Source organism: Bos taurus, chromosome 13 (genome assembly GCF_002263795.3).
Source record: "Bos taurus isolate L1 Dominette 01449 registration number 42190680 breed Hereford chromosome 13, ARS-UCD2.0, whole genome shotgun sequence".
NCBI classification, from domain to species: Eukaryota; Metazoa; Chordata; class Mammalia; order Artiodactyla; family Bovidae; genus Bos; species Bos taurus.
In genome coordinates this window covers 74,620,957-74,648,953 of record NC_037340.1, presented here as the reverse complement: position 1 = coordinate 74,648,953, position 27,997 = coordinate 74,620,957, and the positions used below count along the sequence as shown (strand labels likewise).

Below are 27,997 nucleotides of genomic sequence, written 5' to 3'. Positions count from 1 at the left end.
GCCGAGCTAGCGGCGCTAGGACCCCTGGGCAGAGCCTCGGGGAAGGGAGTCGGTGGGCGGAGGACAATACCTTACATGGTACACTACCCCACCGCCCCCGGCGGTCACCATCTGAGTCCGCTGCCCAAAATAGCCCCCGGCGCCCGCCGGTCTGCCCCATGGCCGGGAGATGGCTGCTGTCTCCGACCCCGTGGGGCTGGGTGCTCCGTGGGGACCGGCGCGCCCCGAGCCCCCTCCCACCCGCTTCCACCCAGTGCACGGTGCCAACATCCGCGTGGACCTCTCCGGGACGCGGGCCACACGCGTGGAGAGCTTCGCCCACGGTGTGTGCTTCAGTCGCGAGCCGCTGGCCCCCGGCCAGGTGTTCCTGGTGGAGATCGAGGAGAAAGAGCTGGGCTGGTGCGGGCACCTGCGCCTCGGCCTGACCGCGCTGGACCCCGCCAGTCTGGCCGCCGTGCCCGAGTTTTCGCTACCCGACCTGGTCAGCCTCGGGCACACCTGGGTCTTCGCCATCACGCGCCATCATAACCGCGTGCCCCGGGAGGGCCGGCCGGAGGCAGAGGCCCTGGCCCCGAGTCGCCCCCCAGCCCTCCTGGTGGAACCGTATCTCTGCATCGAGCAGTTTCGTATTCCCCGCGATCGCCTGGTCGGCCGCAGCCGGCCGGGTTTGTACAGCCACCTCTTGGATCAGCTCTATGAGCTGAATGTGCTGCCTCCGACCGCGCGCCGCAGCCGCCTGGGCGTTCTCTTCTGCCCGCGCCTGGACGGCACAGCTGACATGCATATCGTCATCAACGGCGAGGACATGGGCCCCAGCGCCCGGGGGCTGCCAGCCGCCCAGCCCCTCTACGCGGTGGTGGACGTCTTCGCCTCCACCAAGAGCGTGCGCTTGATCCAGCTGGAGTATGGCTGTAGGTATCCCATCCTCTGGGCAGCGACCCCTCCTGGGCCCCAGTGGGGACAGGAACCTGCTAGGACTTCTGAACCAGCTGGCAAGACCTTGGTCTGTCCAGCGTTGCTTTAGAAGTTGGGGAACTTGGGACTTCCCTGGCGGTCCAGTGGCTAGGACTCCATGGGCCCAATGCAGGGGACTGGGATTCCATCCCTGGTCAGGGAACTGGATCCCACGTGCCACAGCTAGGAGTTTGCGTGCTGCAACTAAGACCTGGCACAGCCAAATAAATACATAAATATTAAAAAAAAAAAAAAAACGTGGAGGGGGGATTCTGACTTCAGATTCTGCCTCTGCCTGTGGCCTTGGACAAGTCAGTTCCCCTGGCTTTGGGCCTCAATTTACCCACCTTGGCTGTGATTGATTAGGATGTCCTCTAAATCCTCTTTCTAGCTTTGCCAATTATTTTCTGTATTAACCTAGGGCATGAATTCTAAACCAATTTTAGATTTTGGTCCTCTGAGAATTATGTCTATTAGACAAATACTCATCAATTTGAGTATACAGAGTTTAAAGGCATCACCTCTCAACTCCTGAGAGCTTCTGAATCCTGAGGTCTGGTTCATGATAGCACCATTAAGCCCCTTTATTTATACATCTGAGCGTGTGTGTGCGTGTGCACTCAGTCGCCTCCGACTCTTTGCGGCCCTATGGACCGCAGCCCACCAGGCTTCTCTGTCCATGGGATTTTCCAGGCAAGAATACTGGAGTGGGTTGCCATGCCTTCCTCCAGGGGATCCTCCTGACCCAGGGATGGAACCTACAGCTTCTGCAGTTCCTGTGTTGGCAAGTGGATTCTTTACCACTGAACCGCCTGGGAATCCATACATCCGAATTCACATTTTATGGTTTCAGTAGACGAGAACCCTCTCTGTGCCAGGTCTGTGCTGGAGGCTGGGGTTGCGCAGGTTTATCAGACACTACCCCTGCCCCCAGAAGCTGATAAGGGAGGGGAAGGGAGCAGGGTGATGTTATCAAGGAGACAGAGCTGCAGTGTTGGGGAAGTGCTGCGCAATCATGTAAACAGCCCCGAGCCAGAGAGTGAAGGGACCAAGACCTTGATCTGGGTTCCGGCCTTGGCTTCCCGCGCCGCGCCCCCCGCCACCCGGTTGCTTTTGCCTTAGACAGCCTTCTCTCCACAGTGCCGTCGCTGCAGACCCTGTGCCGCCTGGTGATCCAGAGGAGCGTGGTGCACCGGTTGGCCATTGATGGGCTCCACTTGCCCAAAGGACTTAAGGATTTCTGCAAGTATGAGTGAAGGCCTGCACCGCCCTGGAGCAGGGCCATGCATCCTGGCCCCAGAGGCATGCCTGCCCTGAAGCTGGCCATGCTGCTGCCAGCCAGGATGGAAATAAACACAGCCGATGTTGCCACTGATCCTTGGAGGGTCTCCTTGCCCCTGAAGTCTGTGAGGGGCATTTCTTTTAGAATCACTGGGGCTCAGCAGGGCAGGTGAGAGAAAGACCATTTTGACATCACCTAGACCAGTGACTCCTAGCCTGACTACTCGTGATCTAAGATAGATTGCCAGCGCTCCGGGCCCTGTCTCCAGAGATTCTCATTTGATTTGTCAAAGGACATTGTTTTTGCAAAAGTTCCCCTCGAGATACTAAGGAATAGCCAGGGTTAAGAAGCATTTCCCTCAAACATTTCAAACATTTCCCTATATTTTCAAATAATATTTTAAAAATACTGCTAACTGGGTCTGACCCTGGGATTCTGATTTAGTTAACCCCAGAATAAGGCTGAGCATCAGGATTTCTAAAAGCTTCCAAGAGAATCTAATGTGCAGCCTGGGGTGAGAACCAATGCCCTAGACCAACTACATCATTTCACAGATGGGAAGTGGAAGCCCAGGGATGGGAACGTGTTTGTCTAAGGACACAAGCAAATGAATGAACACAGGGTGTTTCCTCCTCACACGCTACAGGGCACAAAGCACCCGACTCCTTTGGCATCTCTGATCATTTCTTCCATACAAATGATCTCATTTGAACCTTCATAACTTCTGGTGAAGTAGTGGGCAGTCATTTCCCCCATCTTACAGATGAGGATATCAAGGAACAGAACTGTCCAGGTGACTTGCCCAAGGTAAAGGCAAGAACCTAGAATGCCCAGTTCCTGGTCCAGCACTCTTTTAGCGCCATCCATGTACAGGTTCTAGAATGAACAGGTCAATCCTGTGAGGGGGGTTCCAGGTGTAAAAGGGAAGGACTGTGAGGGGACTTCCCTGGTGGCTCAGAGGTTAAAGCGTCTGCCCCCAATGCGGGAGACCTGGGTTCAATCCCTGGGTCGGGAAGATCCCCTGGAGAAGGAAATGGTAACCCACTCCAGTATTCTTGCCTGGAGAATCCCATGGACGGAGAAGCCTGGTAGGCTACAGTCCACGGGGTTGCAAAGAGTCGGACACGACTGAACGACTTCACTATACTATGACTATGAGGTGACATTCTAGAAGGGTGGAGAAGGTAGGACAGGAGGCAGGTGACTGTTCCCTCACAAATAGGGGCTTTGGGGCAACCATGTCCTATTTCATGTCTCCACAGACTCAGCCAGGTCTTCCATCTTCTGGCCAAGGTGAGGGGGCTCTTGAAACTGGGGGGTATACAACGTCCTGAAAACCTGAGTCCTGCTCAGGGGAGGTGGCGGTTCTACTGGGCATTTTTAGGCTTGCCCTGGAGTCAGTTCTCTTTGAAGAAAGCCATTCCCAAAGTCCTTGCCAAGAGCCACCCACTTGTTCATTCATTCAACAAACACGGCTCCATCACCTACCTACATTAGGGACTGATTTGGGGTGTGGATATGAGTAAAACCCAGTTCCCAACCACCAGACCGCCCTCTTGGGTTGGTCTTAATTGCTCCCGAACCCAGTGCTCTGCTCCTATGCCCTGCCCCTCAGGGCCTCCTCCTCCAAGACCAAGAATAACACTCCATCCCATTCCTGTCTCTGCAGGTGGGGCCGCTTCTCCGGGCTCATCTCTTGGCCTCTATAGTCCTATAGAGCCAGGGATGGTAGCCTCTGGTGGACAAGGCCCACTGAGCCAGAAAGCTGAGCAGGTGACACCTGTTGCCCAGGCCTGGGGCCCGGCCCCTGGGGGCACTGGCTGGGAGCCACCGAGGCAGGAGTACAACTGGTACTGCCACAAATTCCCCGCCGCGAGGCAGCTGGAGAACCTGGGCCGGGAGGATAGCTGCTCCAGAAGCAGAGCCCCCCAGCTGGGTGGCCTCAGCAGGCCTGCACCCCTGCTGCTGTGTGGGCTGTCACCTGGGGCTCCGCTGATGCCCGCCGAAGCAGGGGGGAAGGAGGCCACCTCCCAGCCTGACATCTGCATCCTGACCTTGGCCATGATGATTGCTGGCATCCCCACCGTGCCCGTCCCAGGCCTGCGGGAGGAGGACCTGATCCGGGCAGCTCAAGCTTTCATGATGGCCCATCCGGAGCCGGACGGGGCTGTGGAGGGGGCCCAGTGGGCACAGGCGCAGACCCACATAGCCTCTGGGCCGATGGCCTTAGCAAGATCCCGGAGGGGCCAGCCTCCTGGCTCCTACTTGTAGCTGGATGAAATAGCACCAGACACAGAGGGTGGCTTCTCCGTATGGTTTTTGGGCAGGCAGGGTTGGTGGTGCCTATGGCAGGGACTGGAATAAGGTGGTGGTCTGAGCCACTCTGACAAATACTGGCCCATTCAGGGCCCAGACTCCAGGAAGTTCCCAGAAACCATTAAGCTGGGAGATGGGTCTTTGATCAGAGTAGTTACAATGAGAACTACTGAGGTAGGCGGCCCTGCTTGAACAGTGGAGGCTTCTTTTGTACCCTTTTGGTATTCCCATCAGAATTCTTGTGCAAAGCCCTAGGCAACGTGCACTTTTCTCTTGCCTTTTGTTTCTCACTCTGCTGAGGGCAGGTGATGAGACCATAGGCAAGGAAGGAACATAAACTCTTATTTGAGCACCCACTGGGAATCAGCCCATCACATTCCCATTCTCCTCTCATCTTACCAGTGCTCTGGGAAAGCTCCATTTTTACAGGTGAATGAATTGTGGCTTAGAGAGGTGACTTGCCTCAAGTCCCAGGACAAGTAAAAGGCAGCACCAGGCCTCAGAAAACAGACAGGGAAGAAACCAGAATTTGCAATGTAATGGAAGACTCTATAGAGTCTAGTCGTTCTATAGTATTGGGGTGGCCAAAAAGGTCATTTGGGTTTTTCCTAACATCTCACAGAAAAACCCGAACATTTTGGCCAACCCAGTATTTCCTAAACTTCCTTCTATGAGACAAAAAACTAGACAAGTGCTAAAACAGACAACATTCACTTTAATAACCTCAGGATGGGGGGAGCTTGGCAGGTGGTGAGGCTGAGAGCCTGGCTCTCAGCCTCTGGGGGGCCTTTTCCTCTGTGGGTAAGGTGTCGTCTCATGACTGTGGAAGCTCTTACCAAGTCCTAATCTTCATCTTCACTCAGTGTCTTATCTCTTATCCTAGAGCAGGTATTACCTGTTAAGGCCCTTGAGCTAAAAATGGGTTTTACTTTTTGAAAAGGTTGTTAGGGAAAAAAAAAAAACAACCCACACAACAAAGAAGCAGGAATATACAACAGGCTGTAAGTGCCCAGCAAAGTCTAGGATACTGACTACCGGGCCCTTTACGGGACAGCTTTGCTGCCTCCTGTTTTAGGAATCTAGACACATGGGTAGCGGGCTGCAGAAGAGAAGACCTTTGTGCTTCTTCCCTGGAAGGAGGGTCTGAGGAAGTATAGCAGTGAGTATTGGGGGAAGGGTGTGTGTAGGGGGATGTAAGTGATACACGAGGATAAGCATCACGGGTAATCAGAGTTGTACCTGCTCATAAGGGCCAATCCAGCTGTCGGCCAGCTCCCGCAGAGTGCTGTACCGCCGTTCAAACTCCTCCTGGCTGCAATGCTGCAGGAGCTGACTCACCTCCTCTGTGAGGAGAGCCACAGCCAAGCGCTTCTCCAGGGTCTCACTCCATGTGCTTTCCAGGATGTCACTGAGGTTGGGGGCACAGCCTGCCGTCCACTCAGCAGGCAGCATGTCGGGCTTGAGCTCCTGGCGGTGGGCGCTGAGCATGGCCAGGATGTGACGGCAGGGCAGGCGGAAGGCCTGGTTGAAGTAGCAGCTGCAGCTGGCTGGGGGCTGGGGCTGCACCCTGTGGGTGTCCTCCAGGATCTGTATGTTCACCTTTTCGGAACCCGAGCCGATGAGGTGCATGGATTTCTGGACCACAGCAAGCTCGCCCAGGCAGAGCTGGGCGGCTGGCCCCGTGCAGATGGCATTAAGTGAGTGCTGGATGCGGGCTTCCACCAACTGCTCCACTTTGGGGCTTTCGGGACTGCCCTCCAAGGGGGTGTAACGGTTCAGGGGACTCGGGCCCAGGTTGAAACTCACCTTGTCTCCTGAGTTCTGCTGCAGGTACTGCAGCAGGGCGCTCATGCCTTTTTCCACCACTGGGGTGGTGCCAAAGAACTGGCTGAGGAGGCGGGTGGTGACCTCCAGGCCCTGAAAATAGCGGCTGCTCTCGGCTTGGCTTCTCCAGCGATGGGCCAGCCAGATGCGGTCGTTGAGCAGCCAGTGTGAGTGGAGCGCGGGCAGCTGGGCTGGCGGGATGCAGGTGCTCAGCAGCGTGTACAGCTTCCGCAGGTTCCCAGCTGTGGCCGAGCACATGGTGCTCCGCAGGGCAGTCAGGAGCAGCCTCTCCACCGGCTGCTCGAGGGCCAGTTGACAGAACTTGCCCTGGAGGAACTTACAGATGTGGAAGGCCGAGAGCAGGACCTCAGCTGCGGGGAACTCCATAGCGAGGGTGGGCAGCAGGAGGAAGTAGGGATCCACCAGAATGGTACAGACTCTCTCCCATGCTGGGTTAAACTTCTTGAACACCTGGAATATATGGGCCAAGGCTTCAGCATCCTCCTTGGCAAGAATGGCAAAGTAGACTGCGCGGGAAAGATGACCCTCCAGCGGCACCCGGGGTCCATCCACCAGGAAGGTGTATAACACCTCACCCCTCGGGTTATAGGTCCGGTGGATAAATAAGATCTCAGGAAAATGGGTAAAGACCCTCTGCATATAGCAGCTCTGATAGTTGAGGGTCCCCAACTGGGCAGTCTTGTTAAGCTGGTAGAGCAGCAGAGGTGGGCTTGGGTCCTCAATCAGGAGCTCATTCAGCACTGTCAGCGCCATGGGGAAGATGGGAAATGTCTCGATGCCAAGGTCAAAATATTTGCTCTGTGCGGCCGCCAAACAGAAGGCTCCCACTCTCTCAAGCTCCAACTAAGTCAAGGCTTGAGGCTAGGCTGTAGACCCCAGATCTTAATCCAAAGATGGGCCTATGGAGAAGAAAAGAGCTTTAAGGAGCCAGTAGGGGTTTGGCTCTTCAATTATTCACCCAGACAATACTTTATTCCTTAACTATGTATCAGCACTGTTCTGAAGGATATGCAATAAACATGTAAACAAACAAGGATGTATCAGATAATGAAGTTTATAAAGACCCTAGAATGGGGTAAGGGTAGGCTGGAGGAGGGAAGGATGCCTTAGCCAAGGTGGCCAAGTAAACCCTCTCTGAGTGGTGGGAGGATGACTCGGAGCTGAGAGCTAATTGATAAGAAGTCAGCATGGAAGGATTTGGTGCCAGGAAATTTGAGTGAGTGTGAAGGAATATTTAATATTCTCCTTAAATATTTAAAATATTTGTACAGCACTTTGTATTTACTTCTTGGCCTCCATTCTTTCATTGGTACTGGTATATACAAGAGAACTGCAATTGCTCCAGACTTACTGTGTGATCTTGGGCCGGTCAGTGATCCCTCTGAGCCTCAATCCCTTCAACCGAAAACAGGGTTAACAAATGTTCCTAAGTTTTTCCTCCCTCTACGTTAATCCCTCGATTAACTGTAATACTTTATTCAAATGTTTCCTCTATTTAGTTCCTCAAACCGGTTACTGTCCCCATTTTACAGATGAGAAACTGAGGCTCAAAGAAGTTAAGTGACTTGCCTACCATCACTCAGTAAGTAGTTGGAAGCTGTCTTTGGCTCGGGATTCTGACAGCTTGCCACAGTAAAAAACCAGAGACAGAGAGGGGATACGGCCTCTGACCTCTCACCTCTAACCCAGGTGGCAGGATGTGGATGTCTGACGTTCGCATTCGGGGTCTGGCCAGAGCCAGAAGAGAAGTCAACCTCCCACCCCTTTGGGGGCTGTGTCATGGTGACTACGGTCACCAGCTGCCTCACACCACCCCTTCAGGAATTACTCACCACAGCTTGGCTCCGTCGCCATTTCTCCCTATTTGACCCTGCCTCTGACTCTGACTGACCTCTAGGCTCACCAACCGCGGTGCCAGCTTCCCGTGACTCGGGCCAATGGCCTGAGGAATTCGCTTTAGGACTTTGTGGCAACGACCAATCATAGCCCGGTAACTTGTGGGCGGGCGCTGTTACCAGGGTTACGAGGGGCTCGGCTGGCGGCAACCAATGAAAGTCTGAAGACACTAGCATCCTTTGGAGTCTGAACCCTGAAGCTGAAACTGCGGAACCACACATCTGGGAAGAGGGCTGGAAGGGTGGGTTACTATGGAAACTCCCTCAGAGGCCAAAAAACAAAAGGAAAATAAATAGCAGTGTTTCAAAAAAATTTTTTTTGTCTTTTCTGGTCAAATTCCAAAGCCCCAGGAGGGTAGGAAGTGGTGCCTGTGTGATTGTACTGTGTCCTCTGTCTTATGGGGAGGCTGAGGCCCAGGTCTCAAATTTTGCTTCTCCAACAAGGGTCAGAGGGGCCCAACTCTCGGAATTGAGGAGATCAAGATCTTCTTGAGAGAGCTGAGCTTGGGTAATGCTCAGCCCAACCCCTCCAGTATTTTCCAGGCAAGATCCAGAATAGTGTTGTGACTGTTAAGGTCATGGTGAACTAGTGCAAGAAGCAGGATTGACTCCCATCTTTTGACCTCAGTTCCGTTGAAGATGGTTCTTCGAAAGCTGGGAAGCTACCAGGCTTTAGGTGACTAAGGTTACAAACTAGCAACAGCAACAAAAGTCTGTGTTGATGCTTAAATCTCCATTGAATCTAGAAGTGAAACTGGAATTAGAACATGCCAATGGATTCGTTTTTGCAGATGAGGAAACTGGGGTCAAATTAAGGACTTGCGCACAGTCGCCCAGCAAGTTGAGGGCAGTCAAGTCTTGGACCCAGGTTTCTTCCCTCCCAATCTATTTGGCTTCTTTGGGCTAGAATATGAGGCAGCCTGAAGTCAATGTTGAAGACTTGGTTGCAGGAAGAGGATGAAGCAAGGGAAGGATCGCTAATCATTGAATTTGAGGCATTGGACTCTATTTGGCTGCACAACACCCAGATTCCTTCCCTGTTCAGGCAGAACACATTTCTCTTGCTTATTTGCTTTTATTTAAAGAACAGAAACAAAACAAAACTTTAATATGAGTAAAAATAGGTACAAACAAATTCTTTGTAAAGAGCAGCAACAGCCAAGTAGCACACTCCTTTCATATAGTCCCTGAAACCAGGTCTGTTTTATCTCCCCCTATCCTGGGGCTGGGTTATCATCTCTGTAAAGTTAGTTAGATCTGATCTCAGGGGCTGAGGGAGAAAGAGGAATGACCTTTCTGCATGGAAATAACTTTGGCCTTGAACAATGAATGAGGCTCCCAAGGAAAACCAAAGGCAGGGCAGAAATGGGGCAGATTCAAAGGACTGTCACACAGTAGGGTTTCTTTCTCTTGGAACCATTTTCCTAACCCTACCCAGAAAGACATTGGTTAAAACGCTGACCCCGAGCATGTCCTGCCCACTTTGAGCTCTTGGACTGCTAGGGAGAGGGGCTGGCGGCCTAGCATGCCAGTGCAAGTGCTTCAACCATGAATGGTGGTGCCAGCAGGAGCCAGTCCCTCCCCTTCCTCCTGCTTTCCCCAGAGGAAAGGGAGGCAGCCCACATCCCTGAAGTCCCTCGGCTGGTGACTGGGCTCAGGAGGCTGGCGGGGGGCCGCCCAGATGTCCACAATCTTGCGCAGCGTGGAGCAGCGCTCCTCCAGCTCTGGTCCCTCACTCTGCATCAGCAGATTTGCAAGCTCCCTGCTTAGGTCCTGAATCATGTCGTTCCGTCCCGGTTCCCCTGGCTGGCCTGCATCTGCTGGGATCAGAATGGGGTCCCGGAGCTCCCCGCAGGGCCCGAGGAGGTGCTGGTACCTCTTCTGCCACCGGCGGCACACCATGGCTTCACTCACAGGCCTCTGGCTGGTGTGCAGCAGCGCCAGGATGTGCCGGCACGGCAGGTGGTACCGCTGCTGAAAGTAGCAGCTGCAGCTGCAGCCGTCTTTGCTCACCTGGTGGGAGTCCTCGAGCAGCTGCACGTCCACAGCGCAGCCAGCCACGTCCACCAGGTGCGTGGAGCTCTGCACCACTACCCACTCATTGTGGCACAGCTTGTAGGCCAGGTCGGAGCCGCTCTGGCGTAAGGAGGCCAGCATGCCGCCCTGCAAGGGCTGCCCCTGGGGAGGCTGCCGTGGCGGCCCCCGCACTTGCTCTGGCTTGGCCTCCTGCACGGGGGGCCTGCTGAGGCTCCCTCCGCAGATGCCAGAAGGCTTCTTGGACTTGGGGGCCGTGTTTGCTGACCGGGCTCTCTTTAACTTGGGGGGAGCCGTGGGAAAGTTCTTCACGCCTTTGGTGTTAAAGAAGTCTATGTAATCCACAAAGTGGAGGATGCAGTCCAGCAGGGACTGCTGCTCCCGGAAGAGGCTCGACACCTTGCTGGTGACAACGTCCAGGCTGTCCATGTAGGTGCTACAGGCGTGCAGGCCCTTCCTGACGTGCATGTACCACAGCAGTTCACAGGAGAACCAGTGGGCCTGCAGGAAGCTGAAGAGCTGCTCGTCAAGCAGGGTCCGGGACATCTGGCAGAGATTTTGCAGGCTGGTCTCGGAGGTGACAAACACGGCCTCCCGCAGGGCTTCCTTCATGAGCCGTTTAAAGGACGGATCTGCAGAACTGCGATGCAGCTTCTTCTCCAAGAGTCGGGTCGTGTGATAGACGGAGAGGAGGGTGCGGGCACCAGGGAAGACCTCCTGCAGGATGGCTCGGTGAGGGAAGGACGGGTCCACGAAGACCACCTTGACCTTGGGCCAATCTGAGTTGAACTCCGTAAAGATGCTTAGCATCTTGGCCACGGAGGTGGCTGTCTCGGCCTTGAGCACCGCGAAGTGTACCACCCGCCCTTCTCGCTCCTTGCTCTCCACCAGGAAAGCGTAGAGGATGTGGCCCTGAGCGTTCTCCACCCGGTGCAGCAAGAGATTCTCTGGGAAGCGGACAAACAGATCGCTCATCTTGCTGCTCTGGAAACTGAGCCGGTCCAGGTCTTGGCTGCTGCCCACACTGAAGGAGGCCATGGAACCCACATCTACCTTAAGAAAGTTCTTCATCACTTTGGCTATCTTGGCCAGGTCAGAAGGAGCGATGTCCTCCTGCTCTGGCTTGGCGGGTATCTGGACCTCGTCTAAGCAAAACAATGGTTCAACTGGGGACTTTGCAGCTGTGCCAAGGTCTTTGTTGACCGCGGGCTGTGCAGACAGGAGTTTCTTCTGAGATTTGCCGGTGGCATCTCCTCTAGGACCAGTGGTTTTGGGGTCAATGTGTATATGCTGTGTGTTGAGTTCACTGATGAACAGTCTATCCAGTTTCTCATTGTACCGCAGGAGCAAGTATGCTGGGCACATGTCTGCTTCTGCTGCTCTCTTCCTGTTTGACTGGGTCCGAATACAGACAAATTTCACCTGCACATATCTAGGGAAAGGCAGAAGCAACAGTGAAACAGGTGCTGACCACCCAGTTTTCTCTTACAAGTCTAGGCCCTGTAGGGACTCACAGTGCCTGATACATTTCCTGGAGACCACAGTGTGGTATAGGATATGGGAAAGAAAGATTCACGTTCACGCTCCAGTCCCAAAGTAGTCAGGTCTTTCTTCAAGACCCCATCCAATTAAAACACCCTTCATTTGCATCTACAGAAGTTCTAAGCTCCAACTCCTTTTACTTACTCTCATTTTCCCATCTGCAGTTGTCAATCTGAGGCAAAGATATACGGGGAAATAGATGAACAGCAACAGCAGAACTAGTTACCTGCTGTCTAAAGTGTCTTTCATTCCTGCCCTCAGGGAGCCATTGCCTTCTCTGTTTCCTCCTCCAGGCAGCAAAAATAAAAGAGGTCTCAGGGTTAGGGTAGATCTGGGCTTCCTCTCTAACAGGAAAGATCTGGGTTCATCTTTGACTTAAAGAAAAATGTCTACATCCTGAGAGAGTGAGAACCCTGAGGCTAGATGATCCCCGGGATTCTGCTAGCTTTGCCGTTCTAGGCTGAACGTGCCCACTCAAAGGAGACTGGTAATTAAACTGAATATCTGTTCTCTCCCTCCTTTCTATCTTTGAGGCCCAAATTAGGTCCTACCTTCTCCAGGAAACCTTTATGGATGCCCTCAAGCCACAGTAATTGCTCCTTACTTAAGATTCATAGCATTTATTTGAAACAAAAGGCTTAGCAGATTTTCTGGGTAGCAGTAGTGGTTACACAGTGGGGAGGCTGGAGGCTGACTCCTGGATTTGAATCCAGAAGGCAATGGCACCTCACTCCAGCACTCTTGCCTGGAAAATCCCATGGACGGAGGAGCCTGGTAGGCTGCAGTCCATGGGGTCGCTAAGAGTCGGACACGACTGAGCGACTTCACTTCACTTCTACCACTCAGCAGCTGTTTGACTCTGGGCAAGTTACTTCAACTCTCTGTATGCAGTTTCCTTAACATCATAAAATAAAACTAAATAGGGTTGTTATGAGATTTAAATAAGCCACAGACATAATATTTAGCCCAGAGCCTGGTTCAGCCTTTTATTTATTCTAAATAGGAGTCATCTACTGTTATTACAGCTCCTAAGCCTTGTGACCTATTCTTGGGCGTTTATGCAGTACTTTTCCAATTGGATGGGGCTGTTTTCAAGTGTCAAGAGTAAATCAATCCTCAGCGTATTCTAAGCACCTAGCACAAATGCTATTCTTTCAGCAGATGCTTGTCAAAGATGGGCTGGCTGAATGACTCAGGGACCGCAGGTGGGTGGGACAGGTCACACCCCTGACTCCTCAGAGAGGTCCCAACCCAAAGATTAATGAAGGGGAAAAAAAATCTCAGCCTCTGGCATGACATGACACAACGCTGGCATCTCAGCAACCCGTTCCAAACACTCTAATCCAGCTGGTCCTGTTTGCTCACCCTGTGGGGCAAGCTTAGAGAAATAGGATGTCAGGCTTGAAATTACAGGGTGGAGGGGCCGGAGGCTGAAAATGCCTGCACCTGTTGTGTGCACAGCAGCCAGGCGGCCACGTCATCCCTGGCTCAGGGAGCGGCCCGGTGGTACGGCAAGGCCAGCAGGCTGTGACCGCGGGACAGCCTCCGCCTGGTCTCCTGCCTGTTTTCCACTGCCCCCACCATCCTGTTTTATTGTACCCTAGAAAGACCAGCAGAGATTAAGAAGAGGTGGCAAGAATACACAGAAGAACTGTACAAAAAAGATCTTCACGACCCAGATAATCACGATGGTGTGATCACTGACCTAGAGCCAGACACCCTGGAATGTGAAGTCAAGTGGGCCTTGGAAAGCATCACTACGAACAAAGCTAGTGGAGGTGATGGAATTCCAGTTGAGCTATTTCAACTCCTGAAAGATGATGCTGTGAAAGTGCTGCATTCAATATGCCAGCAAATTTGGAAAACTCAGCAGTGGTCACAGGACTGGAAAAGGTCGGTTTTCATTCCAATCCCAAAGAAAGGCAATGCCAAAGAATGCTCAAACTACCGCATAATTGCATTCATCTCACACGCTAGTAAAGCAATGCTCAAAATTATCCAAGTCAGTCTTCAGCAATACGTGAACCGTGAACTTCCAGATGTTCAAGCTGGTTTTAGAAAAGGAAGGAACCAGAGATCAAATTGCCAACATCCGCTGGATCATGGAAAAAGCAAGAGAGTTCCAGAAAAACATCTATTTCTGCTTTATTGACTATGCCAAAGCCTTTGACTGTGTAGATCACAATAAACTGTGGAAAATTCTGAAAGAGATGGGAATACCAGACCACCTGACCTGCCTCTTGAGAAACCTATATGCAGGTCAGGAAGCAACAGTTAGAACTGGACATGGAAGAACAGACTGGTTCCAAATAGGAAAAGGAGTACGTCAAGGCTGTATATTGTCACCCTGCTTATTTAACTTATATGTAGAGTACATCATGAGAAATGCTGGGCTGGAAGAAGCACAAGCTGGAATCAAGATTTCCTGGAGAAATATCAATAACCTCAGATATGCAGATGACACCACCCTTATGGCAGAAAGTGAAAAGGAACTACAAAGCCTCTTGATGAAGGGGAAAGTGGAGAGTGAAAAAGTTGGCTTAAAGCTCAACATTCAGAAAACGAAGATCATGGCATCTGGTCCCATCACTTCATGGGAAATAGATGGGGAAACAGTGGAAACCGTGTCACTTTATTTTTCTGGGCTCCAAAATCACTGCAGATGGTGACTGCAGCCATGAAATTAAAAGACGCTTACTCCTTGGAAGAAAAGTTATAACCAACCTAGACAGCATATTGAAAAGCAGAGACATTACTTTGCCAACAAAGGTCCGTCTAGTCAAGGCTATGGTTTTTCCTGTGGTCATGTATGGATGTGAAAGTTGGACTGTGAAGAAGGCTGAGTGCCGAAGAATTGATGCTTTTGAACTGTGGTGTTGGAGAAGACTCTTGAGAGCCCCTTGGACTGCAAGGAGATCCAACCAGTCCATTCTGAAGATCAGCCCTGGGATTTCTTTGGAAGGAATGATGCTAAGGCTGAAACTCTAGTACTTTGGCCACCTCATGCAAAGAGTTGACTCATTGGAAAAGACTCTGATGCTGGGAGGGATTGGGGGCAGGAGGAGAAGGGGACGACAGAGGATGAGATGGCTGGATGGCATCACTGACTCGATGGACGTGAGTCTAAGTGACCTCTGGGAGTTGGTGATGGACAGGGAGGCCTGGCGTGCTGTGATTCACGGGGTTGCGAAGAGTCGGACACGACTGTGCGACTGAACTGAACTGAACTGAGAAAGACCAACTGCTTCCAGGGTCCCCTACACTGTGTCTCACCTCTTCGCCTTTGCTCGTGTTGTCTCTCTGTCTGGAATGCCCTACCCACCTGTCTTCATCTCAGAGCTTACTCATCCTTCAGGATTACATGCAACTACCTTCTTTCCTAGGAGGCCTCCCCCAAGCCCTCAGGATGGGCCCTACCCTTCCGCTGGCTCAACATCTTGGCATAGATCTTAGCTCATCACATTGTATTGACTTTATGTGCTCATAATCCATGCTTGTTAGCCTAGTCAAAAAAAGAAAAAAAAAAGACACTGGTGAGTGCCAAGCATAAAACTCTTTCCCCCTTTTCTGGTTCATTAACGACTGCACCTCCCTGTGGAGACATCAGCATTCTTTTTAATTCCTCCTTCTCCAGGTTTATATCCATTATGTTATGTCTTTTAAATTCATTTCTCCCACTATTGCATGTATAAGGATTACTATATGCCAAGTTCCATGTAAACCCCTTACATGCATCATTTCATTCTAATAAAAGGGTTCTACCATCTACATTTTACAGATGGGGCAACAGGCTTAAAGAGGTTCTTGAGCATGAGAATCTGGGATTTAATCCTCTGGCTAAAACTGGAGAATCTGGGATTTGAACTAAGTCTGCTTGGCTACAGTCTATGTAGTTAACCATTATGTTGCCTGTCTTCTTCCAAAATATTTCTCCTTCTGAATTCTCATTTTTATCTTCCTCAACTTGACCCTCAATACTTTATTCAGGTTCAATAATGTCCTTAAAGATCTCTAAACATACTGTGCTTGTTGGCATCAAGCACTTCAAACTTCAGGGGCACTAGGTTAAAGTCTTTGTCATTTTTTCCTGCTTCCCTTAATCTTTGGTATTGAGCTGTAACTTACACACAGTGAAATACACAGGTCTTTCGGAAGAATTCTTGGAGCACTGTAGTAATTTTAATCTATATTTATTTCTATCTCCCAAGTGAAGGCACAGACTCTCTTCAAGACAGGGATAGGGTTTTATACTTCTGAATCCCCCTTAGTGCTTCTATCCCAGCATGCTCAGCCAGGACGTGAAGGAAGGAAGTCAGCCAAATCTGCTCTGTAGGTGTTTATTTTCCTCTAACTGGACTGTGCCCCCAGTGTACTCCCAGCGCCCGGTACTGTACCTGGCACAGAGTAGGTGCTCAGAACACACACACTGAACGAGCGACTGCATGACAGAAATTCATCTTACAGTGTGAGCAGCACATTAGGACGATCGCCAGGAGAGTTCTGTCAGGTGGCTTGGCTTCTGGCCCAGCACTACTATGAACTGTAACTTTGGACAAGTCCTTTGTTTAATTTCAAACGTGTACTAAGTCTATTATGTACCAAACACTAGTTGCTCAGAAGGTGATGGAGACAAATTAGGCTCTACTGTCAAAGTCTGTTGAGCACGGAGATGAGTACACAGATGATCGGTAAAGTCAGAAGTAAGTGAAAGGTTAAACAGAGGTACGAGCAACACACTTATAACTGAATAAAGACTAATTCCCCCTGACTATGGGGATTGGAGCAGATCTAAAGCTTTTGATTAATTTCACATGAGATTTGTGTCCTTGCTGCATGTAAACTGTACCTCGAGCAAAGAACAGAATTTTTACAGGTGAAGTCAACCCATTTTAGACAACATAATCTGAGTTAGGAACAAGACTCAGAAGATCTGAGTTGAATTTCCAGCTTTACCACTTAGCTGTGTGAAAGTGAACAAGTCACTTCATTTCCTCTCAGCCTCCAAATCTATAAATACAGAAATAACCAGAGCACTGGTCTCTGAATAATCAGTACCTGATCCAAGAATAATCACTACAACTAAAAGTGAATTCAGGCTTCCCAGTGGCGCTAGTGGTAAAGAACCTGCCTGCCAATGCAGGAGATGTCAGAGACTCAAGTTTGTTCCCTGGGTTGGGAAGATCCCCTGGAGGAGGGCATGGCAACCCACTCCAGTATTCTTATCTGGAGAATGTCATGGACAGAGGAGCTTGGTGGGCTATACAGTCCATAGGGTTGCACAGAGTCGGACACGACTGAAGTGATTTAGCATGCACAAAAGTGAATTTGTTTAAAAGGCTGTGGCAGAGAAAGATAATTTACAATCTGATATCACCTATATGTGGGATCTAAAAAATATAACAAACTAGAGAATATAACTGGAGAAGGCAATGGCACCCCACTCCAGTACTCTTGCCTGGAAAACCCCATGGACGGAGGAGCCTGGTAGGCTGCAGTCCATGGGGTCGCTAAGAGTCGGACACGACTGAGCGACTTCACTTTCACTTTTCACTTTCATGCATTGGAGAAGGAAATGGCAACCCATTCTAGTGTTCTTGACTGGAGAATCCCAGGGACGGGGGAGCCTGGTGGGCTGCCGTCTCTGGGGTCGCACAGAGTCGGACACGACTGAAGCGGTTTAGCAGCAGCAGAGAATATAACAAAAAAGAAGCGGACTCACAGATACAGGGAACAAGCTAATGGTTAACAGTGGGAAGAGGCAAGGGGGGAGGGGCAGGATGGGGTAGGGGACTAAGAGGTACAAACTATTTAGGTATAAAATAAGCCATAAGGATATGCTGTACAACATGGGGAATATAGACAATATTTTATAAAAAGAATGGGATAAAATCTTTGAAAATTGTGAATCACTATACTGTGTATAAGGATATGCTGTACAACATGGGGAATATAGACAATATTTTATAAAAAGAATGGGATAAAATCTTTGAAAATTGTGAATCACTATACTGTACACTTATGTAGTACAGTGACTATTCTTTTCTTTCTTTTTTTTTTTGGCCACGTCTTGAGGCTCATGGGATCTTAGTTCTCTGACTAGGGATCAAACCTGGACCCATGGTAATGAAACCCCATGTCCTAACCATCTTAGCCACTGTACCACCAGGGAGTTCCCTCAACTATTCTTCAATTAAAAAAAAAAAAAGGCATGATTGGTTGGTAATTAATCCAACATCCCCCATCCCCCTCCCTCCTTCCTTCCTTCTGGCCAGTTTCATTCAGGTTGTCATTCCTTCCCCACACAGCTAAGTGCTTCAGGGCTGGTCTAAGCCAATTAAAGTAATCTTGTTAAGAATGACCATGGATACCGGCCCAATTCTGCAAAGAAACATGATAGGAAGTCTGTAAGAAACCAAGGCAGGCTTTTTCTTCTGAATGTGACCCCTACATATGTGCCATGTGGCGAGACACTCTAAGGACAAAGCTGAGAACTGAAGATGGAGAGTGGAAAGAAAGGAAAAGCCTGGGCCGCTGAAACAATCACCTTCTCTGGGCTAAGAAATAAGGCATTTTGAGTCAGGATTTTCAATTAATTGCAGCCCAAAATACATTTTCAGAATCCCTGTTTTATAGAAAATAGTAGAAAAAAAGATTTGAGCAGATCTTTAAAAAATGTGATGAAAATTATGAAAATATTATATGTAATGAAATTTAAGTCATGTAGAGATGTGAGAGTTGGACTATAAAGAAGACTGAACACTGAAGAACTGATGCTTTAAAATTGTGGCACTAGAGAAGACTCTTGAGAGTCCCTTGGACTGCCAAAGAAATCAAACCAGTCAATCTTAAAGGAAACCAACCCTGAATATTCATTGGAAGGACTGATGCTGAAGTTGAAGCTCTAATACTTTGGCCACCTGATGCGAAGAGCTGACTTATTGGAAAAGGCCCTGATGCTGGGAAAGACTGAGGGCAAAAGAAGAGGGTGGCAGAAGATGAGATGGTTTGATAGCATCACCAACTCAATGGACATGAATTTGAGCAAACTCTGGGAGATAGTGAAGGAGAGAGAAGCCTGATGTGCTGTAGTCCATGGGGTTGCAAAGAGCTGGACAGAACTTAGCAACTGAACAACAGGCTGTAATGGTGGCTGTCTGCCAATTCTTAAATAATCAAAGAACCACTTGAAGAATCAGTTTTTTTCCCTGATGTATTTCCCCCAAACACTCTTATACTTTATTTCCTAGCTCACCTTTGCAATATATAAAGGTCAGTTTTACCAAAATATTCCTGTGCTTTATCATGTTTCCCAAGGGCCTAACTTAATTTTTTGCTCTGCAAATCCTTTGCTTTTCAAGTCTGTATTTCAGTCACTGTCCTTGATTTTCCTTCTCTGTCTGTCAGCTGGCATAAGGCTGTGGGGAATGTAAGGATTTCTCTATCATGACTCTTCATGATAGGGACTTCACCAAGTACCATAGCTCTGGAATAGCTCTTGCTATTTCAGTTTGCAATCAATTTTATTTGCACTGTTATTATCCTGAGGTTTACCTCATCTATTCATTAGCCAGAAACTGACTACCAAAGATGTTGATGGAATTGGTGGAGACAAGCAAGAAGGAATGACTAAGTAGTAACTAATTTTAAAAGTGGCTAGTTTGTTAGCATGATTTTTGTTTTCCCACACAGCCTTGTGACTAGAAAAGAAAGAAAGTGAAGTTGCTCATTTATGTCTGACTCTTTGCAATCCCATGGACTATAGCCTACCAGGCTCCTCTGCCCATGGGATTTTCCAGGCAATAGTACTGGAGTGGGTTGCCATTTCTTTCTCCAGGGGATCTTCCCGACCCAGGGATCGAACCCAGGTCTCCCGCATTGTAGGCAGACACTTTACTGTCTGAGTCACCAGGGATATGTGGAAAATGAAAACTCAGATAACAAAGGCTTAGTTCAAAGGGTGTGATGGGGATTAAATAAAACTAAAACCCTCAGCAGAGGAGGGAGGTTCAAAAGGGAGGGCATATATGTATATGTATACCTATGACTGATTCATGTTGAGGTCGATAGTCTTCAATCTAATGGCTACCTTTTTTGAACACTTTTTTGGGAACGTGTTCCAGTGTTCAAAAAAGGTAGCTATTAGACTGAACAGCAGTGGAGAGAGACAACAGAACACTTCACGGAATGTTTGAAGACTATCAATTCTCCAAAGACATAACACAAATAAAAACACACGTAACAGCCATACATAAAAATATGGGAAGGGAAACTGGGTGTAAAAATCACAGAATCTCCCGGTTGATTGGGATTTTGGGTCATTTAGAAATAACTCCCACAACACAATTCTCTGACTCTTTTAAAAATACCTACCATTTTCTGTCATGTACTACAGTTATGACTTTAGCAAATATTACTGTGCTTAAAGCACTAGCAAGAGCGTCTTGCTTACAATGTGGGAGACCTGAGTTTGATCCCTGGGTCGGGAAGATACTCTGGAGAAGGCAATGGCACCCCACTCCAGTACTCTTGCCTGGAAAATCCCATGGACGGAGGAGCCTGGTAGGCTGCAGTCCATGGGGTCGAAAACGACTGAGCGACTTCACTTTTAAACCACTATGTGTATTTTATGTAATCTTCACCACATCCTCCTCATTTTGCAGAGGATGAAACTGTGTCATGGAAATTAAAAGTCTTGCCCCGGGTCAGAGTTAAAGCCTGTCTTTCTGACTTCAGAGCTCTCACTTTTAACAGATATGCCAGCTTTTCCTGAACTTCAAGGAATCACCGACCCCCTTTCCATCTGCCATAGCCATTCCTATAACCTTTGTATCAGTATTTTCAAATGGTTTTCTTTAAATCAGCTCACTTTATTTAATAAGGACCTTTATGTTTAGATATTAACATAAACATTTAAAATCATCTCGCCTGACCTGTCTATCTGGTTGCAGGAAACACTGCTCTGCTAAATTACTCCCTGAAAGCATTTCCCCTACCTGCCCTCCAGTCCCACAAGAGAAGTGCTCATCCCACACGTCCATACATCACTCAAAAAGCCCAACTCAGTGCACTCCGGCACAGAGCCAGTATCCAACACAAGCTCCAAGAACACCCTTTACAACACCCCAACAAGCAGTCACTCCCTCTCTGCTGAAGGCCTGAGCTGCTCAGAATTCACTTCCTCCCAAACTAGCTCTGGCATATGATTATCCTCAAGGGCAGAGACCACAGTTCACTCAATCTTTTTATCCTAGCTCAAGCCTGCAGGGGTAAACCTTTTTACCTCTCACTAGAAGTTTGTTGACTGAATCAATACCGGGATGCTGTTATAACCCAGTGGTTGAGGAGGGAGCTTCGAGCTGTGGCAATAAACAGGATGGGTCTGATCTTCAGTTCTAACACCTTGATGCTTTCCTACAACTTCTGAAAACCTTCTGACTTCTCTGGCAATCCAGTAGTTAAGACTCTGCACTTCCAATGCAGGGGGCGCAGGTTCAACTCCTGGTTGGGGAACTAAGATCCCACATGCTGCATGGTGAGGCCAGAAAAGAAAAAAGAAAGAAATCTTACCCCACTCCCTGCTCTGACTTGCTTGCTCCTTTCTGCATATTCTTATTTTCCTTGACTGCAACTGTACCCCAAATTCAGACTTCCCTGGCTCCCACCAGGTGGTTTTGGGGCTGGGGGTGGTTTTTGTTACTGAATCTTATTTTCCTCTTCTAAGTCTTGACTACCCAGGCCTCTGCTCCTTGCCTGCCTTGACTCTATCTACCTTCTCTCCTCCCTTTTGCCCAAGAACAGAGGAGCTAGGGGGTAACCGCCTTCAAAGAGTTACATAATGAAACTAGGAGCCTTAATGTAAAGCAGAGAGGTAGAACTTTTAGTCCTCTTAACCTTGCTTATTTAACTTATATGCAGAGTACATCATGAGAAACGCTGGGCTGGAAGAAGCACAAGCTGGAAACAAGATTCCGGGAGAAGTATCAACAACCTTAGATATGCAGATGACACCACTCTTATGGCAGAAAGTGAAGAGGAACTAAAAAGCCTCTTGATGAAAGTGAAAGAGGAGTGAAAAAGTTGGCTTAAAGGTCAACATTCAGAAAACGAAGATCATGGCATCTGGTCCCATCACTTCATGGCAAATAGATGGGGAAACAGTGGAAGCAGTGGCTGACTTTATTTTTTTGGGCTCCAAAATCACTGCAGATGGTGACTGCAGCCATGAAATTAAAAGACGCTTACTCCTTGGGAGGAAAGTTATGACCAACCTAGACAGCATATTGAAAAGCAGAGACATTACTTTACCAACAAAGGTCCGTCTAGTCAAGGCTATGGTTTTTCCAGTGGTCATGTATGGATGTGAGAGTTGGACTGTGAAGAAGGCTGAGTGCGGAAGAATTGATGCTTTTGAACTGTGGTGTTGGAGAAGACTCTTGAGAGTCCCTTGGACTGCAAGGAGATGCAACCAGTCCATTCTGAAGGAGATCAGCCCTGGGTGTTTTTTGGAAGGAATGATGCTAAAGCTGAAACTCTAGTACTTTGGCCACCTCATGCAAAGAGTTAACTCATTGGAAAAGACTCTGATGCTGGGAGGGATTGGGGGCAGGAGAAGGGGACAACAGAGGATGAGATGGCTGGATGGCATCACTGATTCATGGAAGTGAGTTTGAGTGAACTCTGGGAGATGGTGATGGACAGGGAGACCTGGCGTGCTGTGATTCATGGGGTCCCAAAGAGTCGGACACGACTGAGCGACTGAACTGAACTGAACTGAACATTCAACTTCTCCTGGCCATTTCCCCCATCTGCACAATAACATTATTATAAAGGCAATAATATTTATGGAATATTTTCTGTGTAGTGGGCCTTGTGATAAACACTTTACATGTATTAACTCATTTAATGGGAGTGAAACCTACTTCTGACAAGGGGATTCAGAGGGCCAAGTCAGGTAAGGAGGTGAATGTGCTTTGTAAACTTACTTCCACAAAATATCAGGGATGGCCGTTTTTTCCTCCCCAAGAGCCTGCACCAGCATCAAGTGTCAGCCAACACCCACACTACGTACAAGATTAGAGTCCCTTGCCATTCCCCACACGGCACCCTAGACTTTTCCTTTGGCTCTTACTACCAGTCTTTCCTAGACTCTTACTACTATGTTATTTATTGATTGACTGATTGGCTTTGGGGCTGACCAGAGAGGGAACCTGGGCCCTTGGCAGTGGAATTAGAGTCCTAACCACTGGACAGCCAGGGAATTCCCTCTTACCACTCTTTTAAGGAAATTGTTATTTCTGCAATTAGAGTTTAATATTTGTCTCCCTGCCTGGAGGGCAAGCACTATGAAGGCAGGGACTCAACTTATGTTTGTCAACACTCTTTCTAGACACTAGCATGGAGTAAGTTTTCAGTTGACAATCGCCAGAATCAAAGAATTAAATGGCTCATACAATGGAGTGATGTGGAGTAATCTCCAAAATACATTGATAAGTGAGAAAAACAAGGTACAGAATGATATGTAAAAGTAGTATGCAAGGGACTTCCCCAAGGGTCCGGCGGTTAAGACTCCAATGCAGGGGGCCCCAAGTTCGGTCCTTGGTTAAGGAACTAAGATTCCGCATGTGGTACATTGCCGCCAAAAAAAAAAAAAAAAGAGTCAGTCACCTGTGTGTGTTTTTTAAAGGTGCATATGTACACACAAGATATATTTTTTCAAGCTCAGAGTATGTCAGGAAGATAAGAGTGGTTGTCTCTAGATAATATACTGGAAGGGACACTGCCTTTTGCAAACTTCGATGTAATTTGAAATTTTTAAAAAATTAGATGACTATATTGACCACTCAAAAACAAATTCATTTAAAAAACTGTTCAACCTGCAAAAATAAATGAAACTAATCTGCACCTCTGTTAGCTAAGTCCCTGCCACTCTTTTTGGTACTGCTCCAGCATAAATCTCCCTTCTAGTCAAGTGTGTCTCCTCACTGCCTTCCAGGTATAGCATATGCACTGGCTCACACACCACTTCTCCCGGCAGCATGTTAACCCCCTGTGATAGGCAGATGGGCCCCTGAAGATGCCAACTGCCTCATCTCTAAACTTTGTCAATATGCTGGGTTAGACGGCAAAGCGGAATTAAGATTGCAGATGGAATCAAGGTTACTAATTACCTGATTTTTTAAAAGGGAAATTATCCTAGATTATCTGGGCGGGCCTAATACAACCACAGGATCCTAAAAAATGGAAGAGGGAGGCAGAAGGGGCGCCAGAGAAGGAGATGGAACAAAACAGGGTCAGAGTGATATGATGCGAGGACTACACCAGACACTGCTGGTTTGAAGATGGAGGAAGGGGACCATGGGTCAAGGAATGTGGACAGCTTCTAGAAGCTGGAAGGCTTGAAAATGGACTCTCTTACAGGGACTCCAGGGGCTTCCCCAGTGGCTCAGAGGTAAAGAAGCCACCTGCAAAGCAGGAGCCTCAGAAGACTTGGGTTAGATCCCTGGGTAAGAAAGATCCCCAGTAGGACATGACAACCCACTCCAGTATTCTTGCCCGGAGAATCCCATGGACAGAGGAGCCTGGAGGGCTACAGTCCATAGAGTCGAGAAGAGTCAGACACGACTGAAGTGACTTAGCACGCATGTACAGGGGCTCCAGAAAGAAATACAACTCTGCTGATGCCTTGGTTTTAGCCCAGTCAGATCTGTGCCTGACTTCTAACCTATAGAAGGATAAGCTACTAAATTTGTGTTGCTTTCATCACTGAGTTTGTGGGTAATTTGTTACAGCAGCAGATAGAAAATACACCTCCTGACACCTCCCTGTCTCTGAGGGCCCAGCTCAAGCCTCCTTGTCTCTCTTACTTCCGCAGCCCACTGTGACTTTTCTCTGAGTCCCTGTAGCACCAGTTTCACTGAGTTATACATTTAATATTTGATGACTCATTCATTCAACGGTTACTTAAGCCCTGCTGTGGGACAAGCCTTATGCTAGACCCTGGAGGTGATCCCCCCGAAGGGTGTCTAGGTGCATTTGTGAGGGGTTTGGACTTGATTCTAAGCAAGCAGCATGGTGTCAATCAGTGAGAATGCAAAAAATAGTAAACTAGAGTCCCTCCCTCAAAGAGCTCAGCAAACCAGGGAAACCTCTGTAAACTATATTCCAAAAGGATGTGCAAAGAGCTATAACAAGCGCTGTCAGAACACAGAGTAGGAGCACTGAACCTAACATAAGAAAGGCTTTTTGGAAATTATGCTAGTATCTGAAGGAAAAGTAACAATTAGCTAAGACAGAGTTTTCCACAAGTGGTCCAAAATGACTGCAGAGAACACAAGGACGTTTAAAAAAGATATACTACTTTTTGGCCACCATACTGTTCCTTCTTATATAGTATTACTTAGATTGGTTCTAGAGTTTCTTTGAATATTAGAACAATTTAAAGAAAAATGTTGGTAAATCGTAGTTCAGGATATACAGTACAGAAAGGTTAGTATACAAAACAACTGTTTGAGGAAGAGAGAGCTAAGATAAGTGATGGACAAGGTTATCCTAACAAGTAGAAGTGGTTAAGTGCAAGGACTAGGAAGCTATGGGCTTGGGACAGGGGCTGATCATGGAGTAAGAGTCGGTGAGTATGGAGCACACAATGCAAGATGGGGAGGTCAAAAGGGTTAGATAGTCTGGCGAGCCAGGTTAATAATAGTCCTGGACTTAATCAAGAGGGCAACGGGGAGGCTATTGCACTTTATCTGGCCTATACTGTTAAGCAGTTTGAAGCAGGGCATTTTTTTTTTTTTTTTTTGCATTCTTTCATTGCTTAGAAAGATGGCATAGATCAAAGTCCAAACACCTCACAGACTGGATTGGGTAGCCATGCCCTTCTCCAGGGCATCTTCCCGATTCAGGGATCCAACCCCACTCTCCTGCATTGCAGGCAGATTCTTTACCATCTGAGCCACCAGAGAAGCTCGAAGACCTTTTATTGATGGAAGTCTCTCAGTTGTGTCCAACTCTTTGCAACCCCATGGACTATACAGTCCATGGAATTCTCCAGGCCAGAATACTGGAGTGGGTAGCCTTTCCCTTCTCCAGGGGATCTTCCCCACCCAGGGATCGAACCCAGGTCTTCCATGTTGCAGGTGGATTCTTTACAGTAAAGCCACAAGGGAAGCTTTTCTTGATGGGTGAACTGCAACTGACACGACCTCCTGACAGGTATGGCCTCCTACACTGTTTCTCAAACATACCACATTCTTTCATACATTTGTGTCTTCACTCCACAGCTCCTTCTGGTCAAACCCCTCTGTGATACTTGATATTAACCACTGAACTTCTGCTCTAGCCTTCTGTTTTCATTCACAGCCCAGCAGAAACCATTACTTCCAGTGTGAAGCCCTTCCTGTCTTCCCAGACACTTGTCCCTTCTTCCTCTACACATATCTAACAAAGCATTTGTCACATACTAGCCCATGTACTATGCCATCTCAAGCTCTTTGAGCACAAGTTTAATTACTTATTCATATTTATCTGTACCCAGCACAGCACTGGACTCCAGAACAGGGAAATAAACACCGCCTGCCTGGCCAGAGAGTGAGCTTTGGCCAAATGTCTCAACCTAGAGGTCTCAAACTCAGATACACTTTGACTCTCAGAGTTGGCCCATAGACTGCGTGTTCACATGTGAATTGATTTCCAATTTTTAAAAAGTGGACACATTCACATAAAGCCTGGACTGCTAACTCCATTTGCCCATATCTGGGAACACTGGATCTTCACCCCCACATTGAGGCCATCGGCTGGACTTAATTGGCCTGCTCTCCATTTTGCCCAGTTTACTTGTCTATTCTCCCTAGCACAAAGACCTGGAGTTGATTATTTCATCATTCCTTTTCAGATAGTTAAATTAAAAGTTCAGTTTTCTTACACGGGGCCGTTTCACCTGAGTCTTGAAGGCAATTGAGTTTTCAACCCTTAGCTTAGCCTCCAAGCCTCTTTTCTCATCTGCCAAATGGGAAAAATAACATTTACCTGTGATTTTCAATACACCCCTGTGGGTGAAAGCGTGCCTAGAATAGAGAACTCTGCCTGGGACATGGGAAGTGTTTGAAAACCGGTTTGTTAATCTCTGGAGCTCGAGAACCATTTACAGAACTAAGAAAAGAATGAAAGAATGAATGACCAATCTAACCAACCAATAACTGACCAGTGTTACTGCTTTGTAAAGAGAAGACATGAACAAAATTCTAGCCAAGGCGTTTTTATCCATTGTGAAGGCCATACTTTGTGTCTGGGATATGGCAGGTGCTCAAAAAATGAGATAAACTGCAGTCGTCATGAATTTCAGAAAAGCTGGGAATGAAGGCGTGAATGAGTGGAGGTGACGTGGGTGGTCAAAAGGCGATGCCTGTGGAGGTTTTGCGCTTTTCCCAGGCACCAAGCAGGTGCTCAATGTGGAATTGCTCAGAGACGGGGCGGGGTCGGGGGGCGCCCAGGTGCACCCCCTCCTCCACGCCGCCCTTCTTTTTGGGACCGTCCGGCCTCCTCCCCAACCTCCTGCCCCGCCCCCGCCACGCCCTTACAGGATGTCCTCGCGGATAGAGGTGCCATGGTTGAGGTTGTGGTACCGGACGGAGATGCAGTCCCTGAGAATGAAGGAACACTTGTTCTCCTTTTTGTAGGCGCTGAAGCACTCCTTGAAGTCCTCGTAGGTCTTGAAGCAGCTCCCAAGCTCCATGGCCGCCCCCTCGGCCCACCCAGGGGCTGACTAAGATCAACACCGGGGATCAGAGGTCACCTAGGAGGGTCTACAGGCTGTTGGTCCCCAGGATGCCTTAAGAGCGGGCCTCTATTGGGTGCCTTGTTACGGAGCTCAGGAGAAGCCCTCGGCCTGAGAGGGTTATCGTGGGTTAGGTGGGTTTGCTCTCTGACAAGTGGGGAAAAAAATGACACTGAGCCCTTATTATCCAGTCTCGAGGCTCCGCCCCCTCACAGTCATATCCAATCACACATGGGTTCGCCGAACTGGCACTCATTTTCCTCAATTGCAAGAGAGCAGATGGGCGCGCCCATCCGAAGACTGACAGGAGCACCGACCAATCACAAAGAGGATACAAGCTGTCCTTCTTTCTTA

General features: G+C 48.6%; 4 protein-coding genes across 5 annotated transcripts; 2 read left to right on the top strand and 2 right to left on the bottom strand.

Annotated features, from left to right (window-relative positions):
• The first annotated feature begins 160 nt into the window (after nucleotides 1–160).
• On the top strand, nucleotides 161–2,946 carry NEURL2 (neuralized E3 ubiquitin protein ligase 2). The gene is made up of 2 exons (NM_001192636.3): nucleotides 161–911; nucleotides 2,095–2,946. The coding sequence occupies exons 1-2, from the start codon at nucleotides 170–172 to the stop codon at nucleotides 2,208–2,210; spliced, it is 858 nt and encodes a 285-aa protein (NP_001179565.2). The 5' UTR covers nucleotides 161–169; the 3' UTR covers nucleotides 2,211–2,946.
• On the top strand, nucleotides 2,855–4,533 carry SPATA25 (spermatogenesis associated 25). The gene is made up of 2 exons (XM_005215045.5): nucleotides 2,855–3,529; nucleotides 3,906–4,533. The coding sequence occupies exons 1-2, from the start codon at nucleotides 3,475–3,477 to the stop codon at nucleotides 4,505–4,507; spliced, it is 657 nt and encodes a 218-aa protein (XP_005215102.1). The 5' UTR covers nucleotides 2,855–3,474; the 3' UTR covers nucleotides 4,508–4,533.
• A 714-nt stretch (nucleotides 4,534–5,247) lies between these two features.
• On the bottom strand, nucleotides 5,248–8,606 carry ZSWIM1 (zinc finger SWIM-type containing 1). Of its 2 annotated transcripts, none has more exons than XM_005214651.5 (2): nucleotides 8,230–8,606; nucleotides 5,248–6,847 (listed from the first exon to the last, which is right to left on the bottom strand). In XM_005214651.5, exons 1-2 carry the CDS (start codon nucleotides 8,512–8,514, stop codon nucleotides 5,780–5,782), a joined length of 1,353 nt encoding a protein of 450 aa, XP_005214708.2. In that variant the 5' UTR covers nucleotides 8,515–8,606; the 3' UTR covers nucleotides 5,248–5,779.
• A 724-nt stretch (nucleotides 8,607–9,330) lies between these two features.
• On the bottom strand, nucleotides 9,331–27,963 carry ZSWIM3 (zinc finger SWIM-type containing 3). The gene is made up of 2 exons (XM_025001287.2): nucleotides 27,447–27,963; nucleotides 9,331–11,758 (listed from the first exon to the last, which is right to left on the bottom strand). Exons 1-2 carry the CDS (start codon nucleotides 27,599–27,601, stop codon nucleotides 9,835–9,837), a joined length of 2,079 nt encoding a protein of 692 aa, XP_024857055.1. The 5' UTR covers nucleotides 27,602–27,963; the 3' UTR covers nucleotides 9,331–9,834.
• Between the last annotated feature and the right edge of the window lie 34 nt (nucleotides 27,964–27,997).